General features: G+C 41.7%; 1 protein-coding gene across 1 annotated transcript in view; it reads right to left on the bottom strand.

The window, feature by feature from the left end:
• The window catches only part of prmt3 (protein arginine methyltransferase 3), a 101813-nt gene that overhangs the window by 42862 nt on the left and 39142 nt on the right, over nt 1-19809 (bottom strand). The window contains exons 11-13 of the mRNA XM_064974822.1: nt 17708-17789; nt 6689-6876; nt 5436-5522 (exon numbers count right to left, since the gene is read on the bottom strand). Of these exons, the coding sequence (XP_064830894.1) occupies nt 5436-5522; nt 6689-6876; nt 17708-17789 (357 nt within the window). The remainder of the gene's footprint in view (nt 1-5435; nt 5523-6688; nt 6877-17707; nt 17790-19809) is intronic.

The following is a 19809-nucleotide window of genomic DNA, read 5'->3' on the forward strand; positions in this document are numbered from 1 at the left end:
TCCCCATCTAAGCTAATGTTGTATCAACATGTTTTGACCATGACAGTTTACAGTCCAGGGTTACTCCAAGCAGTTTAGTCACCTCAGCTTGCTCAATTTCCACATTATTTATTACAAGATTTAGTTGAGGTTTAGGGTTTAGTGAACGATTTGTCCTAAATACAAGGCTTTTCGTTTTTGAAATATTTAGGACTAACTTATTCCTTGCCACCCATTCTGAAACTAACTGCAGCTCTTTGTTAAGCGTTCCAGTGATTTCACTTGCTGTAGTAGCTGACATGTATAGTGTTGAGTCATTTGCATACATAGACACACTGGCTTTACTCAAAACACCTTCACCTAAAACACAAGGCCAAATCTACACTGGAGTTGCTTACCAAGAAGACCGTGAAGGTTCTGGAGAGGCTGAGTTACAGTTGTGATTTAAATCTGCTTGAAAATCTATGCCAAGACCTGGAAATGGTTGTCTAGCAATGATCAACAACCAATTTGAAACAGCGTGAAGAACATTGAAATGAATAACGTGCAAATGTAACACAATCCAGGTGTGTAAGTCTCTTAGAGTTACCCAGAAAGACACGCAGCTGTAATCACTGCAAAAGGTGATTCTAACATGTATTGACTCATAGGTTTGAATTATTATCTATTCAAGATAGTGTTTTATTTTCCATTCATCTTTTACAAATGTTAGACGTTTTCTTCCACGTTGACAGAGTATTTTGCATAGATCGTTGACATAAAATGACAATTAAATGCATTTTAATCCCACTTTGTAACACAACAGAAGTGGAAAAAGTCAATGGGCGTAAATACTAATCTGAAGGCACTGAATGGAATCATTAATTACTTACATAACCCATCTTTATAGGAAAATAATTTTGGAGCAGTGTTTGAGGATGACACTTTGGGAACTGTGCTACATAGGAAGCGAACATTCTCTCTCTTTTAGCGCTAGAAACAGCCTAATCAAATTCAAGGTGGTTCACCGTATCCACTGGTCCAGGGCTAAACTTGGAAGAATATTCTCTGATTTTGATCTTACATGTGTTCCATGTAAAATAGAACTAGCCAAACTATTTCAGGTTTTGGTTTTCCAGAATGTTGATATTTAAATGTGTCTCTGATATACACTGACCGTACAAAACATTAGGATAACCTGCTCTTTCCATGACAGACTGACCAGGTGAATCCAGGTGAATGCTATGATCCCTTATTGAGGTAACTTGTTAAATCCACTTCAAAATCAGTGTTGATGAAGGGGAGGAGACAGTTTAAAGAAAGATTTTTAAGCCTTGAGACAACAGACATGGATTGTGTGTATGCGCCATTCAGAGGGTGAACAGGTGTTACGGATACCAGTATCCTGTGTGTGTGTGTGTGTATCCTGTGTTCTTTTCTCTCCTTCTCCCCTCACAGGTGAAAATCATCACTCCCCAATCAGTCACCAATCATCAATCAGAAGACACACCTCCTGTTTCCTACCCAATCACCGTTCCTTTCCCTTTGTTTAAAAACCCTGTCAGTTGTTTGCTCTAGAGCTCAATCTCTCTGTAAATGCCATGTCTGTAGGTCTCTGTGTTTCACTCTCTCTTTGTGTATTAACCTCTCTTTTGTTTGAGCACCTCCATAGCACTTTGTCCTCACCTGTGAGTATTGTTTTTGGTTATGGTGTTTGTGTTTGTTTGCTGGTGGGAAAAGGGGAAACCAAGACAAGTCGCCCATGGGCATACACTATCCGTAGGTAGACTCTGTTAAATACACTAGTTAGAACTGGGCGGACCACCCACTGTATTTTTGGTTAGTTAGTTAGCTGTTGTTAAAGTAGGCTAGTCTAGCTTAGGGGTGTTTTTGAATACTTGTTTCTTTCCTTGGGTCCAGCTCATCCCCCCCCTCCCCCATTACTGTGTGTTTTCAAATAAACCTTGAGTTTGTCGGTAGATTTCAGTTGTCGTGGTTATTTTGTTCACACTTTTACTTTGTCACTATTATAATTTGCCTGAGTTATGTTACGGGTCTCATTACCATCCCCCCTAGACTGTCGGGCCAAAAGGGATTCGTAACAACAGGCAAGACAAAAGATTTAAGTGTCTTTGAACGGGGTACAGTTGTAGGTGCCGGGCACACCGGTTTGAGTGTGTCAAGAACTGCAACGGTGCTGGGTTTTTCACGCTTAAAAATGTCCTGTGTGTATCAAGAATGGTTACACCCAAAGGACATCCAGCCAACTTGACAACTGTGTGAAGCAGTGGAGTCAACATAGGCCAGCATCCCTATTGAACGCTTTCAACACCTTGTAGAGTCCATGCCCAGATGAATTGAGGATGTTCTGAGGGCAAAAGAGGGTGCAACTCAATATAAGAAAGGTGTTTCTAATGCTTCGTACACTCAGTGCATATGACACTTTCATTGATCCGTCTCCCCTTACAGCTCTTTTTTGGAGTACTACCCATAAGCAACCCCTGTCAAGAATTCAGTCTGACACTGTTGCCTGTATCACTGTTATGTAAAAGCAAAATAGTAGATACTCCGTGTGAAATCAGACAGGACTTCCTCATTACTAAGGGGGGGGGGGGATTTCATCTCTGATGTCAAGTAGAACTCTGAGACCCTGCATTCCTGCCAAGTTAAACTCTGGTAATACACACAGCAGGGGCGACTGTAAACTCAGTAACACGCATGGGGTTACGTTATGGGGGCTGCACCCAGGGGGTTACGTTATGGGGGCTGCACCCAGGGGGTAAGGTGTTTGGTGTGACAGTCACCTGGTGTACAACTAGCGATGCTGACAAATAACCAGAGATGGGAGTTTAATGATTTTGCTCGTAATGTGCTCCGCTCCAAAACACCCCTGAAATTTCAGAGAGCGCCTTCTGTCTGACTTGAAGGCCACTTTTTCTATACGATTTAAATTTGATGGAGAGCAGTTGAAAGACGAATCAAGCTAAAGTGAGTTTCTTCCAACCTCTTCAGCAGTGAGAGACACTGGTGTTAGAACCAACCCAGATCTTTATGAGGCTTTTGAAGTGAGGGATAGTTTATAACTTCTTGTGTTCATTTCCCCCCCACAATTCACAGCAACCAGGGCAGTGATCTCAAGTGGATATTATCAGAAAATGACTTTGTAGTAATAAAAGTCTTAACACTAGTCTAAAGTAACTAGTCTTAAAAAGTTCAATAAGGACTATTTTATCTCACCAAGGGGAAAATAAATTGATTGTATCTGGACTATAGACTAGTGCATAGATATTGAACCACAAGACTGAATGAAATTAACCTGCAGTTTAAAAATACATAAAAACAAGACAACCCCTTGAGATAGTCTTTCTGACTACAAAACAATGCAAAACCTTTCAAGCACAACCCATGCTTTTCGACATAGGTTTTCACGGTCTACACGTGCGAGGAAAGGAGGAGTGATAGAGTAAAAAGGGGGGGCAGAAGGAGGGAGAGAGAGGGGGGGTATTTGTCTTCTGTGTGCGTGGCGCAGACGCTTGGGTTGTGCTGTTCATTTAATGCAAGGTTAGGCAGGCATCGCTGATGAATGGACTGTCGACAGGAGAACAAAAGCAGGAGCTCCATCATACACACCCACACACATTCTCTCACTCACACGTGGTCCACGCGCAGGGCAGAAGTTACCAATAGGCAAAGATCTAAGATTAGGCGCCTCTAAAATCCTAACATTAACCCATAAGGGGGAAGACACGAAACTGGCCAGTGTCTATGGAAAATTTCTTCCAACTCCCGCAGTCTGCCCACTATCCACAATACTCCTTTGAAATACTGGTCAAACACAGACACCCAAGGGCCACCCTTAATAACACCTGTCACCAGAGATTCTGTTAATTGTCACATTTTCAGTCAAATGCTCAGTCACTTACAGAGATTTGAAGGAAAAATTACATGGCAATTATTTTTTTTATACAAGATAATTAACACAAAAAAACTAAAAACATTGATTTAAATGACTGTTTTTAGCCCGATCATATCATTTTTTGTTTCACTTTTCTCATTGCACTAGGCTCTAAACCTAGAACAGGTCATCCACATTCCAAGAAAAGGAACAAATAAAAAAGGTGGATATGTTCAATTATGTGGCCGAGAAAAGAAGAAAAAAATGAAAGGATGTTTACAAATTCCATTAGATCCACGGGGCCGACCAAGAGCAGAAGCAGATAATAACCAGCTATTGATTAACTTTTGAAATAGTGGAGAGAGACACTGCACAATGCTTTCAGAAATACAATGGGCCACCAAAGACAAATCACTTGCCGGAGTCCACTAGGGCTATTTCTGCTCTCTGTTCTCTCTCTGTGTGTTGCTTCGCAAATGGCACCCTGTTCCCTTCATAGTGCACTGCGTTTGACCAGAGCCCTATGCCGATCAGTCTGTGAGCTTCCCAGAGGAGGGGTAGCCGCGGTGTGAGTGCCTGCCAGCACAGTACAGAATAGACTAGATGATAGGTGGATGACAGTTCACCGTACAAAGTGAACTATCATCCACCCCCTGCCTAGTGCCTAAGATTGGTTACGGAGAAGATGTAAACAAGGGGTCTCTGACTCCGGTCCTGAAAGTGTCTGGAAGTCTGGGCTTGTGCTCCACTGCAGCACTTACGAAAATGCTTAAAAAGAATCAACTATACCATGGTTATCACTATCAGTCCAGGTTTATCAGGTGTGTTAGAGCTGTTAGTGTTAGATTCTTTATTTGGATACTCCTTTTGGTTATAATGTTTATTTTTATTCTGCCCCCCAACAACCCCATACACACAAAGCACGTTGAGAGGCTCAGGGTCAGCCACATTTCAGCACACCTCAATGTAGAGCAATTTTGGGCTTAAGTGCCTTGCTCAAGGGCACATGACGGTGGTTTGTACTCGGGATAAGAGACAGATAAGAGAAAGCAATTCCCAGTAGGAAATGAAATGGCACAGAACGCTTCTAAATGGGGAGGCAATACCTGAACTTGTCCTATAAGAGCACTCAATTTCTGCTGGAAAATGCCAAGTTGTGCCATATTGAACATGACGCAAATCCACCACCACCCCACTGTAGAGTTTTGACCTGATTAGTAATTGGAGAAGGCACCAAAATGTGCATATTTAACATAAAGATTAAATATGCATTAAACGTTTATATTTAAGGTACAGAAGGAACACACCACATATGTAACAAGGTCTCCCTTGGGTGACAAACTCTCTTCACATGTGACTCAACATGCATGTAGTCAGCCACACCTGGGGATCAGGAGGATTGTCTATCCATCACACTGGTGTACCACCCACCTCACCCTTCCTAGCCAATTAGCTGGCCCCATTTATCACCACACCTGTGATCAATCCTCACCGCTGACAGCCTTGATTAACTCAGAAGATTGAGTTAGGTGTGTGTGTGTGTGTGTGTGTGTGTGTGTGTGTGTGTGTGTGTGCGACTCACCGTGCAGTCTGTGCTGTCTGTTATCTTTAGGCAGAAGTCTGATGCAAACTCCAGCTCAGAGAGAGACACTGCGTTACAATCGATCCCCTGAGGAGAGGAGTCCACAAACAAAAGATCAATGCACACACTTTCACAATAAACCAGGAAATTATAACACGCTTTTGGTCTTATCAAGCAAGAAACAGAAGAACAGTGAAGTATCAGCGATACAAGACAACTAAGCACTTGTACTAAAGGTGACTGCTTTTCCCCTGTTCTTGAGTACAATTCACCAAAAACAGAATACTTGCCAAAACAAGAGGTTAGACTCCCCAACAAAGGACTTATATACCTAAAAAAGTACAACAACTAGGGACGGTTTTATACCCCTTTTCAATTTCACCTTCTAAAGCACATTCCTTAACATTCTGAGAGGAAAAAAGCCATAACTGTTTGAACAGGGATTTGCAATTCCCTGAGAGACAGGCTCTTAATTTTACGCCTTTCCGACCATCCTTAATGGAATGTTATTGGATCGTATCAGAGTGAGGCAATGGACGGAAATCCATGCAATTTGGGCCAAGGGGGAGCTGTCCATTTTTCACTAAAGGGGAGAAACTATCGATTAGAGGATTCATATTATATTGTTTCACCTGCTCCGCTTGTTCATCATGGGAGAGACATGGAAAAGAACATGCTACTTCACAAAATGGAGGATTGGTAGAAGAAGGAGCGTCCATGGAAAAGACAGAGAATATGATAGTCGCTCTGGATAAGAGCGTCTGCTAAATGACTTAAATGTAAATGTAAATGATAAAAATGGTTTTAAAAAGGTATCCATGCTCTCATTTGTGTGTGTGATATAGAAAGTCCATTAGGAAATGCAATGTGTGTGTATATGGTGTATGTAAGTGCAGGATCTGTGAAGATGATTGTGCTTGTAATGTGTGTGTGTTGTACTCTCCCTGCAGTGTTTGTGTATGTGTAGTCTCTCTGCGGTATGTGTGTGTGTGTGTTTTCTCCATCAGCTCAGTGAGTGCCTCTCCATCTGCAGGGGGGACAGAGTAATGAAGTTTCCTAAAGAGGAACTTAAACAAGGATTAGACTTATCAATCACCCAGCACTAGAGCACTGCCACACAAAACAACAACCTGCCTCCAGGGACCTCTCTCTCTCTACGACTAACTCTCTTTCCCTCACTCGGTATTCACCCTCTACACCCACTCTATTTCTGTAACCTTTTTCCATTCTCTATACCTTGAGTGTGTATATACCTGTATGACTGCAGGTTTAGAGATGAGTGTGTCTGGTTTGAGGACCTGCACCACGGCCTCTGGCACCACGGCCCCCTTCATGCACGCCATCTTGAACCCGTATACGTCATCCCAGAATGCAATGCGGTCCTGGTGCTTCTCCGTGTCGCCCACTGCCGCCAGGCTGATGGTGCAACGATCAGGGTAGACTAAAAAGAGAGTAAGAGGGTGAGATGTATGGACAGACTGAACATAGAGGAGAAGAGTGATGTGGGATAGGGATATGCATTTGAAATTATTCCACTATTCGAATATCATGATTTTTTTCAATTCGGAAAAATAAATAAATAAATACAAATAAATGAATCCTCTACTCTCATCACCAATCACATCACTAGCCTTAGAGCGTAGGACTAGTAACCGAAAAGTTCATATCCCCGAGCTGACAAGGTACAAATCTGACGTTCTGCCCCTGAACAGGCAGTTAACCCACCGTTCCTAGGCTGTCATTGAAAATAAGAATTTGTTCTTAACTGACTTGCCTAGTTAAATAAAGCTAAAATAAAATGTAAAAAATGCCACAACAGCAGACATTGTGCAGTTGTTTTCAGGGTGTTATATCTGTAGTTTTTAACTAACAGTAGACTAGGCGAACAGTAACAATGAAAGAGAAGTCTGCTGTCGCCATCATAGAACTGAGTGATTTGCATTGATCTGTTTCTTGTGTTGTGGACCCTCTGATGGTTCGTACCTGTACCAGGCTAATTGCTATTTGAAGTGGGTAAATGCACTATGATAGTAAAATGCCTTTTCATGTAAAACGCAACCCATAAGCCATAGCCCAAAATGAGCTTGAAAATAAAACAATCACTCCTGATATTCAATTAACCGTGCCCGTCCCTATTAGGGAGGGAGTGGAGATATATGGCCAAGTCCGGATACCCGTGCATGCATACTAAATAGTAGGTTGTTTGGGTACACAACGTTTCAAAAATGTTTTACACTTTAAAATGCCAGGATGCCATACTCACGCCTTTCCCCCCTGATTCCACTGCTGAATCTGAATTCCTGACTTGCTATCAACACTGCAGTTGCGTGCACGATTGGGACCTTTAAATTAAATTGTATTTGTTTGTGTGGACCTTACTGTGAAATGCTAAACAAGCCCTTAACCAACAATGCAGTTCAAGAAATAGAGTTAAGAAATTATGTACTAAATAAATTAAAGTAAAAAAAATAATAGGTTAGTCCAGGTAATTTGTAAAGTGACTATGCATAGATAATAAACAGGGAGTGTCACGTTCGTCGTATGGATCGGACCAAGGCGCAGCTTGGTATGCGTACATTCTTCTTTATTTAAAGAATGAACACTGAACAAACTAACAAAATGAAACGTGAAGCTATAAGAACAAGTGCTGACAGGCAACTACACATAGACAAGATCCCACAAACACCAAAGGGAAATGGCTACCTAAATATGATCCCCAATCAGAGACAACGATAAACAGCAGCCTCTTATTGGGAACCATATCAGAGTCACACCCTGACCTAACCAAAATATAAAGAAAACAGAGATATCTCAGGTCAGGGCGTGACAGGGAGTAATGGACGGATGTAAACAGTCCAGGTGGTGTAAATGTAAACAGTCCAGGTGGCCATTTGATTAATTGTTCAGCAGTCTTATGGCTTAGAGGTAGAAGCTATTAAGGAGCCTTTGGGTCCTAGACTTGCCGTGTGGCAGCAGAAAGAACAGTCTATGATGATGGTGTCGGGTGACTGGAGTCTGACAAATCTTTGGGCCTTCCTCTGACACAAAATAGTATATAGGTCCTGGATGTCAGTAAGCTTGGCCCCAGTGATGTACTGGGCCGTACGCACTACCCTCTGTATTGATGGTGCAGCTGTAGAACGTTTTGAGGATCTCGGGACCCATGTCAAATCTTTTCAGTCTCCTGAGGGGGAAAAAGGTGTTGTCGTGCCCTCTTCAAGACTTTCTTGGTGTGTTTGGACCATTATAGTTCGTTGGCGATATGGACACCAAGGAACTTGAAATGCTCGAACCGCTCCACTAGAGCCCCGTCGATGTTAATTGGGGCCTGTTCGGCCCGCCTTTTCCACAATCAGCTCCTGTCTTGCTCATGTTGAGGAAGAGGTTGTTGTCCTGCCACCACACGGCCAGGTCTCTGATGACCTCCCTATAGGCTGTCTCGTCGTTGTCGGTGATCAGGCCTACCACTGTTGTGTCATCAGCAAACTTAATGATGGTGTTGGGAGTCGTGCTTGGCCACACAGTCGTGGGTGAACAGGGAGTATAGGAGGGGAAAAGAGGGGCCCCATGTTGAGGATCAGCTTGGCAGATGTGTTGTTGCGTACCCTTACCACCTGGGAGTGGCTCGTCAGGAAATCCAGGATCCAGTTGCAGAGGGAGGTGTTTAGTCCCAGGTTCCTTGGCTTAGTGATGAGCTTTGTGGGCACTATGGTGTTGAAGGCTGAGCTGTAGTCAATGAACAGCATTCTCACATAGGTGTTCCTTTTGTCCAGGTAGGAAAGGACAGTGTGGAGTGCGATTGAGAATGCATCATCTCTGGATGTGTTGGGGCGGTATGCGAATTTGAGTGGGTCTAGGGTTTACGTCACGATAGTGTTGATGTGAGCCATGACCAGCCTTTCAAAGCACTTCATGGCTACCGACGTGAGTGCTACCGGGGGGGGGTTATCATTTAAGCAGCTTACCTTCACTTAATTGGGCACAGGTACTATGGTGGTTTGTTTGAAACACGTAGGTATTACAAACTCGGTCAGGGAGAGGATGAAAATCCCAGTGAAGACACTTGCCAGTTGGTCCGCGCATGCCTTGAGTACATGTCCTGGTAATCTACCTATCAGTTGCGCTAACGTAGGCTAATGCGATTAGCATGAGGTTGTAAGTAACAAGAACATTTCCCAGCACATAGACATATCTGATATTGGCGGAAAGCTTAAATTCTTGTTAACCTCTTGATGCTATGGGGGCGCTATTTCATTTTTGGATGAAAAACGTTCCCGTTTTAAACAAGATATTTTGTCACAAAAAGATGCTCGACTATGCATATAATTGATAGCTTTCGAAAGAAAACACTCTGACGTGTCCAGAACTACCAAGATATTTTCTGTGGGTGCCCTAGAACGTGAGCTTCAGGCAAAACCAAGATGAGACGGCATCCAGGAAATGAGCAGGATTTTTGACGCTCTGTTTTCCATTGTCTCCTTATATGGCTGTGAATGCGAGAGGAGTGAGTCTGCCCTTTCCCCAAGGTGTCTGCAGCATTGTGACGTATTTGTAGGCATATCATTGGAAGATTGACCATAAGAGACCACATTTACCAGGTGTCCGCCCGGTGTCCTGCGCCGAAATTGGTGCGCAAAAGTCAGCTGCAAGTATTTTTCCATGGAATTTAGAGAAGAATGCAAGCTTCCACAAACGATATATCAATGAAGAGATATGTGAAAAAACACCTTGAGGATTGATTCCAAACAACGTTTGCCATGTTTCGGTCGATATTATGGAGTTAATTCGGAAAAAGTTTGACGTTGTAGGTGACTGAATTTTCGGTTTGTTTCGGTAGCCAGATGCGATGTACAAAACGGAACGATTTCTCCTACACACAGACGCTTTCAGGAAAAACTGCGCATTTGGTATGTAACTGATAGTCTCCTCATTGAAAACATCCGAAGCTCTTCAAAGGTAAATGATTTTATTTATTTGGTTATCTGGTTTTTGTGAAAATGTTGCGTGCTAAATGCTACTCAAAATGCTAAGCTAGCTTTGCATACTCTTACACAAATTAGTCAATTTCTATGGTTCAAAAACATATTTTGAAAATCTGAGATGACAGTGTTGTTAAGAAAGGGCTAAGCTTGAGAGCAGACGCATTATTTTCATTTTATTTGCGATTTTCAGAAATCGTTAACATTGCGTTATGCTAATGAGCCTGAGGCTTTAGTCACGATCCCGGATCCGGGAGAGGGGAGTTTCAAGAGGTTAATCTAACTTCACTGTCCAATTTACAGTAGCTATTACAGTGAAAGAATACCATGCTATTGTTTGAACATGAAAAGTTACTAATAAACAAATTAGGCACATTTGGGCAGTCGTGACACAAAATTTTGAGCAGAAATGCAATGGTTCATTGGATCAGTCTAAAACTTTGCACATACACTGCTGCAATCAGTGCTAAATCATCACCCGTTTGGCGAAGTAGGCTGTGATTCGATGAGAAATTAAATGGCACCGCATTGATTACATGCAACGCAGGATACACTAGATAAACTAGTAATATCATCAACCATGTGTAGTTAACTAGTGATTATGTGAAGATTGATTGCTTTTATAAGTTTATTGCTAGCTAGCAACTTATCTTGGCTTCTTGCTGCCCTTGCGTAACAGGTAGTCAGCCTGCCACGCAGGCTCCTCGTAGAGTGCAATGTAAGGCAGGTGGTTAGAGCGTTGGACTAGTAACCGGAAGGTTGCAAAAACGAATCCCCAAGGCTGACAAGGTAAAAATCTGTCGTTCTGCCCCTGAACATGGCAGTTAACTCACCGTTTCTAGGCCGTCATTGAAAATAAGAATGTGTTCTTAACTGACTTGCCTAGTTAAATAAAGGTGTAAAAAAATATATTTTAAAAATATCGGCCAAATCGGTGTCCCCAAATACCGATTTCCGATTGTTATGAAAAATTGAAATCGGCCCTAATTAATCGGCCATTCCGATTAATCGGTCGACCTCTACTTAAAAGTTTTTTCTTTCAAATGGTATCAAGAACATGCATATCCTTGATGCCTGAGATACAGCAGTTAGATTTGGGTATGTCATTTTAGGTGACAATTGTAAACAAAGGGGCAGATCCTTCCTCTTGCTCAGTTGTGCACTTGGGCCTCCCACTCTTTCTATTCTGGTTAGAGCCAGTTTGCACTGTTCTGTGATGGGAGTTAGAAACAGCGATGTATGATATCTTCAGTTTCTTGAAAATTCCCCTATGGAATAGCCTTCATTTCTCAGAACAAGAATAGACTGACGAGTTTCAGAAGAATGTTCTTTGTTTATGGCCATTTTGAGCCTGTAATCGAACCCACAAATGCTGATGCTCCAGACACTCAACTAGTCTAAAGAAGGCCAGTTTGTTGCTTCTTTAATCAGGACAACAGTTTTCAGCTTTGCTAAAATAATTGCAAAAGGGTTTTCTTATGATCAATTAGCCTTTTAAAATGATAAACTTGGATTAGCCAACACAACGTGCCATTAGGTCACAGGAGTGATGGTTGCTGATAATGGGCCTCTGTACGCCTACGTACATATTACCTAAAAAAATCTGCCGTTTCCAGCTACAATAGTCATTTTCAACATTAACAAAGTCAACAATGTATTTATAATCAATTTGATGTTGTTTTAATTGACAACAAATTAGCTTCTCTTTCAAAAACATTTCTAAGTGACCCCAAACTTTTGAAAAGTAGTGTGTGTGTGTATATAGTGTGTGTGTGTGTGTGCATTCAGTATAGTGTATATCAGTTTACGAGGCAGGTACAACAGTAACCAATTTTACTAGGTTTGATTACTTGTTACCATATTTAGCTTACCATATGCTGACCAATTTCTCATAGAAGTTATAAAAGAGGAAAGGAGGCAAGGAAGTTTTTGAAAACATTACCCTAACAGTATGAAACATGAATTTCCCTCTCGGATTGAAACCCCATTATAAGAGACTTTGTTGCTGCGAGACTCGGCATCCATTTCATAAAGCACCAGTAACGAGTATATCCATCAAATACCAGACCTTTATGGCCACTCTATCCTACTTTTTACACTTTGTCAATACTGACCTGGTTTGTGACTCATGTTTATGACTGGGACAAAACAATACAAAACATGCTTTCTGTAGAATCCATTTTTTAAGTATTTAAAAAAAGAAAAACATTCCTGCAACTCAGAATTAAATCAAGGGAGTAATTCACCTCGATACAGCCACAGAGCCAAACCAGGCTCTGGTTATACGAAGACATTAAACCCCATCTGAATGTATTGTATAAACATTAAACCATGAATTTGAAATGAACATTAAACATGAGTCTTAATGTGTTTTGTAAACGTTAAACATCTAAAAATGAGTTCATCTGACTGGTTAATCGGCTTGGTGATTTGGCAGAGGCTGAAGTGCTTGGGGCCATGGCTGTCCCCCCCCATGGAGGGACATTACAGCCATATGCTTAAGTGCTAGAAATTAAGAAAGATATAACCACTTCAAAGTTGTCACAGAATAACCTACTGTCACAAACACAATATCGAAGAGTAGACTGTACATGATATGCACACACACACACCTGACTGGCTGGAAGCTAAGGACAGCAGAATGTCTTTATTGCAACAACTGCTGTCTACTGTCGAACTCATTGTGAAATCCATGGACGAGGATTGCTTTGGTGCTAAACACGGATACATGCACATTCTTTTAAAAAGAAAGGAAATATGACAGGAAAACAGTAGTATGTAGTTGGGTAGGACGGCAAAAAAGAAAGACCCGGAAAGGTGTTCAAGTCTCCAGCCAACTAAGCCATAGACTGTTTCACTGCTTCCACACGGCAAGCGGTACCGGAGCATCAAGTCTGACACCAACAGGCTCCTGAACAGCTTCTAGCCCCAAGCCATAAGACTGCTAAATAGCTAACAAAATGTCTACACTGACCATTCTATTTTATACAAAAATGTTCACTCCCATGCACACTCAATCTACGAACATTTTACATACTCACACTGACACTCCAACACACACACTTAATTTGCACACATACATAACACACACACACACACACACACACACACACACATTCATTCTGACTCAACACAAGCACACACTCACAGTGCAATCATCATATTTGCTGCTGCTACTCTGTTTATAATATATCCTGATGCCTGGTTACCTTACCCCTATACATACTGTATCTAACCCTGCCACTCCAGCATCCCTGCACATTGTAAATATGGTATTGGCAGTGGCACTGGAACTGATCCTACATATAGCTCACTTAATTCCTCGTGTTCTAGTACTATTGCGTTGTTGGAAAAGATCAACCAAGAAAGGCATATCACTGTACCAGTGCGCATGACAATAAAAACGTGAATTCCAGAAGAAGCATAACGCCTTCTCAGCATAGAAAAACGTATTGTAAATGTAAAAAGTGTGTGTACATGGGAGAACAGAAGGAGATACATATCCAGGCAGCAACGAGCTCATGTTTTTCCATACAACTGTGTATGTCAGACTTAGTTGTGCGTGAACAGTCGCGGGTTGGACCTAGTTGATACTGTTCGCTAGTGAGAGTGCAAGACCAAGACAAGCAGGCAATAGTCATACATTGAGAGACGTGTCCGGCAATGTTTTAATAATTGTCATTTTTATATCTGCCAAAAAAAGCAGACAATGACCTGCTGAGGGAAACACTCGGCAAAGGTTAAGTTTGTTGTTGTGGTGCTAATTTGAAGTTGTATTTTTTGGACAATCCTCATATAAGATCCTATGGCACTTAATAATTAACTATTATCCTGCACTTCGTGTATTACCCTGACACGGTCTCTCCGCCAGCACTCACGCACACACACCAGGACACGCACACACAGTATTGCTCTCATTTATTCATGCGACAAGGCCACAGAAGACAATCATACAGTGACAGAAGAAACCTTGCACAGACTGTTCTGTCTGACTACCAGTAACCGAAAGGTTGCTGGAAGGAATCCCCGAGCTGACAAGGTAAAACATCTGTCATTCTGCCCCTGAGCACGGCAGTTAACCTACTGTTCCCTGGGCGCCGAAGACATAGATGTCGATTAAGGTAACCCCCCGCACCTCTCTGATCGCAGAATAGCACATATTAGCAAATTAACATACTCCACTCCCCATGGTCAATAATACAAGCTATCCACCTCATTTTCAAACGTTGCTATGGGCACAGCCAAACAACGTAAGTCATGGATTCCACTTTGGCTTTACTTTCCTACTGCAGTTTGTCGGTAGAAAACTTGCCAGAGTAAAATATTTGAAAAAGTCCATTTAGTGAGTATAAAAGTAAAGTAAACAAGTATAAGTGTATAAGTGTAATTTTATGCATATTTAATTTGTTCGCTTATGTTAGCTAGACTTACTAGTAGCCTAGTTCTGTTGTGATAACATTAGTTGTGTTGTGTCAGAAACAGGAAGACTCGGAATGGATGGTGATAGCTATGTGATGAGTGTCTCACGGGCTCCTCTGATTGGCTCTTCAGCCACGGTGACACCTGCCACCCATGCAGACAGATTTGTCATTTAATTTTTCCCTGGATTACTGGAGCAAGTGAGTAATTATAAGGGCCAGGTGAGAGGAGGGGGATGCTGATTGGGAAGGAGTGGAACAGGCCTGAAAAAGAAAGGGGGAGGGAAGAAGAGAAAGAGAGAGATAGGGGTGGGAGATTAGAAAATAGGAAAAAATACAAGGGAGGAGGGATGCTGTACTGTAGATGGAGAGAGAGAGAGAGAGAGAGAGAAAGAGAACGAGTCAGAGGAGGTACACAGGCATCCCCAGATTCATGGTTTTGACATCTGTGTCCTTCTCGACTCGCTGCTCACAGCCCGTTTGGGGGGGTGGACGGACAAAAAAAGATCCCTTATCCCTTGACGCTGGACTACTCTGGTGAATGGGGACACATTTAAGGATGAAGAGGTTGTTAATGTGCTGGGTAGAATGAGGGAACTTCTGATACACACTAATGTAAAAACACACACACAGGAGAAATAACACGCATGAAGGCACACACGCCCATCAGTGAGTTGTAGTGAAATAAGAAACCCCAAAAAGGAGAGAATGCTTGACAAATAATGACTTCCAACCAAGAGAAATCAGAGAAGGTGGGGATTCAGTATCTTACCTATACTCTTTATCCTTCATTCTTTCTCTTTGCCCTCTGCTCCCCTCTTTCCTCTTCATCTCATTCCATCCCTCTCTCTCTCTGACCTCTCATTTTCTACTCTCATCTTAATCTCTCTTTCCTTCTCTCTCTCTAGTCTGCACCCTCTTCTCCACACCCCTTTCTCTTCCTGCCCCCTCCCCCTCCATCCTTCCCTCTCTCCCTCTCCAGGTGTGTGACCTTTCTGCTGTCCCTGACAGCCAGTAAAAGGCAGTGTTTCAGAACTACTCCTGTGTCAGGCCCTGTTTGTCACAAATCATTAAGCCTGGTCAGATACAGACAGCAGCTGACCCTGAATATCCATATGCTCTCACACACACACACACACACACACACACACACACACACACACACACACACACACACACACACACACCAGTGCGTGCACATGCCGGCATGGCTATTTGTAAGTCGCTCTGGATAAGAGCGTCTGCTAAATGACTTAAATGTAAATGTAAATGTAAATGGCTACACACCTGCGGTAAAAAGCACAAAAACACACAGGCAGAAAAACAGTGAAATACTGTACTGTGTACCATCTGTCAACATGTGTACAGACTAGAGCCTGGCGATATGGACAAAAACTCTTCTCAAAAAATTGACCCATTTTGCTTGATAACGATAAATACAACGATTTGTTTCACTTTTAATGCACAGTTAATTTCCATTAGCGGCAGGGTTCTAGGCTAACTTTTCCCAGTGCCTTTAAGAAGTAAGAAAACTGAGATGGTATGGTTAAAAAAATGTCCAGAGAATGCATGATTTATATTTTGATATGCAACCTGATCAAATAGGATCCAGAAAGATCCGATTTATTTTTGACTCTTTAAGCGTGATTTGTCCGTGATGGCCAGTGATGAAAAATCTGCGCACTGGAACAAAGCTCCTCGGTAGTCGTCGCGTTCCAGTCTGTTGACAGATGCTACGCAACAATACCAGTTATGTTACGTGTTTCTGTCCACAAGAGAATACTTTCAGCATTGCTCGTTCAGTATGCAAATCGCTAGAAAAAGAAAATGTGACGTAAGAAAAGTTGCTTCGGTAAGACAAAGACAATGTTGGTGTCTAATTTTCAATTTATCGTCCCTGCACTAGTGTGCTTACACACACACACACACACACACACACACACACACACACACACACACACACACACACACACACACACACACACACACACACACACACCAAAGAAAACCATCATTAAGAGAATAGAACTTTGCAATGCATCAACTGCAGTGCTTTTACGCTTTAGTAAAAAATAAAGCTGTGAAGTATGCCACAAGTGATTTCTCCTATAATCTAAAACTCCCGTTGCTTCACTTTTCACCAAAGTGGCATGCACGGCCGGACATAAGGCTCTGGTATACACAATAAAATGTTGTAAATGTACGTATAAAACCACACTGAACTGGCATTGGATGGCTACTGCCTTCTACTGCACTTCCTACAGGGGGCATTCGGTGGACTAGTGGAACAATACTGAAGTGTGTGTGGTGTGGTGTGTGCGCGTGTCCATGCATGTGTTTGCATCCATGTCCATAATAGAAAAACAAGCTGCCTGATAGCTCTGCTCAATCATCGAGGTCACATGACGGTCATGCAACGTCTACTGTCATTTTAAACTCCACCCACAATATCATCAACCACAATAGATAGCGCAACAGAGTCTCTCTCTCGTAAAAAACCTGATCTAGCATATTAAGTGTATATGTTTTTATTTTTTTATTTTTTTTGGGGGGGGGTAGTGTTCTTACTGTATATACTGTACATATACAGTAGGGTATAGGGTCGTTCTATATGAATTTAATCACGTTTTGACTGACAATCATTTGATGTGATATTCCTCCTTAGTAGCTTGGGTTAATGTCCCTATTCAATCAATAAGACCAGCGGGCTATATAGAACCATCATAAATGTGCATCGTTCTTTTATTGTAAGTTTGTATTGTTCTTGTCCATTTCTTAAATGCCATTATAAAATGTGTATATGATAGTGCAACACATTTATCCCAATGGGGAAAATTAAGTAAGTACAGTACAGTACAGAGTGTGTGCGCGTGACTCACCTGAGCCCCCTCGGCCAGGTAGAGGTCTCTGGCATAGAGAACCGAATCCAGCATCGACTCAAACAGCAGGAAGTAACCCTGGAAGAGAGAGAGGACAGATCAGTACAATACAATGGTCAGGGAGACATGCATCGGAGGGTTGCTGTCAATATCTCAGGTGCCACTTACTACCGATGTGCCCTTAAGCAAGGCATTTAACTCCAGAGTTGACCCTGTGCAGCTCCCAGACAGAAATGTGAGTGATTGTGTGGTGGGGATGGGTACTGTGACAGCAGGTTCCAACACATTTCCGTTGTCTCTGCATAATAGATAAATAAAGATTTGATTGTCTATTTCATATGATCTCGTCACGTCTTGAATTATATTTTGCTACGGTGACTTTAAACATGGGAAAATATAGTCAAACAAGCAACTGCAATTGAAATTCGAGGTGAGACTTAAGTTACTTAATATAATACAAATGTGACCAATTACTATCAGGTTTGGGCAAAGGTTGATAGAGTTTTCTTAATATATGGCGCTGGTGTTTAAAGTCAGGTCATCACCATCTGTGGTTAGTTTTGGTCACAATACTTTGTTTGGGTTAAGAGTGTAGTGTAGGCGTCCATCTGCATGAGAAAAGGAAAATACAAAGAAAAGACCTGAAGCATTTTGAAAACTCTGGGGGTGTTTTGTTAAGAGAACCTTTCACACCAAATCAAGACATGGAAATGGTTACAGAAATTGTACCACAACACTCCGCATCCAGGTATGAAGCTCTCTCATTATTAGTGTCTGTCTGAACACATGCACTGTTTCCATAGCTATAATAGTAAGCTGGCTGGCTAGCTAGCTAGCTATATTGCTGTGTAACTGCCAACCGAAATCAGCACATTTTTATATTAAAAGTTAGTAACTACCTAGCTACTAATGTTATTTAACTGTAATAAACATAGATAAAAAGTGTGCAGGTTAGATTGCCATTTTGGCTAGTTAGTTAGCTGCAAGCTAGTTTGTTTTTGCTAACAAAGATGCTAGGGCTAACGTTAACGTTAGATAGGCTAGAGTAACTACAATAACTGTTCTTCCTTTTTTGTATTAGCTAATGATGCTTTTTTTGTTTTTATGGTGAGCAGTTGATCAGCTGAATGCCAAGTAATAGAGATTGGAGTAAGAGCGACAAAAGATCAGTTATTCCCATTAAGACTTAGACAGACCAGTTCCACATCCTAAAATGTTCACACGGATTTTGATTCATGTTAATTGTGTCACAGTTCTCAAAATAAATGTGAAATTATTGACGTGATTGGAACTCGCATGCCAACAGATAACAAGCAATAGACTGACAGTAGTGAGAAATATAAATGGTTTCAGTTGTGCGATTCTATTAAAACCACCTGTTGACTTTCATTGCTAATACACCACACTGACTGTATCTTCTCCAAAATACACTGAGTATACCAAACATTAGGAATGCCTTTCTAATATTGATATCTCCTCCCCTTCCATCTACACTGAATGAAGTGGATTTAACAAGTACATCAATAAGCTATCATAGCTTTCACCTGGTCAGTCTATGCCATGGAAAGAGCGTAATCGTAATGCTTTGTATACTCAGTGTATATACACTGGACCGAAAGAGAAAAGCATCAGATGCCATAAACAGAGCAGAGGGAACTAAAATAAAACTAAAATGGCATGCCAGAGATGGGTTAGTTTATAAATGTGAAGCAATCCATTCATTTGAAAAATGCAGTACTCGGTTCTGAAAAGAACCTCGTACAAGGAATTTTAATGATTTGTAACCTCGAGATTTAAGTGTTGAATACCTTCTGTAAATTAGGCAGAATAACATTCTCTCTATTCCACAGACTTTGGTCGGTCATCCTGAATTCCTATCGGACCTTGTAGTCAGCAGATAATATTCAAATTTTTGGTGACTTTAATATTCACATGGAAAAGTCCACAAACCCACTCCAAAAGGCTTTCGGAGTCATCATCGACTCAGTGGGTTTTGTCCAACATGTCTCTGGACCTACTCACTGCCACAGTCGTACTCTGGACCTAGTTCTGTACCGTGGAATAAATGTTGTGGATCTTAATGTTTTTCCTCACAATC

This window comes from Oncorhynchus masou, chromosome 1, assembly GCF_036934945.1.
Source record: "Oncorhynchus masou masou isolate Uvic2021 chromosome 1, UVic_Omas_1.1, whole genome shotgun sequence".
Taxonomy (NCBI): domain Eukaryota; kingdom Metazoa; phylum Chordata; class Actinopteri; order Salmoniformes; family Salmonidae; genus Oncorhynchus; species Oncorhynchus masou.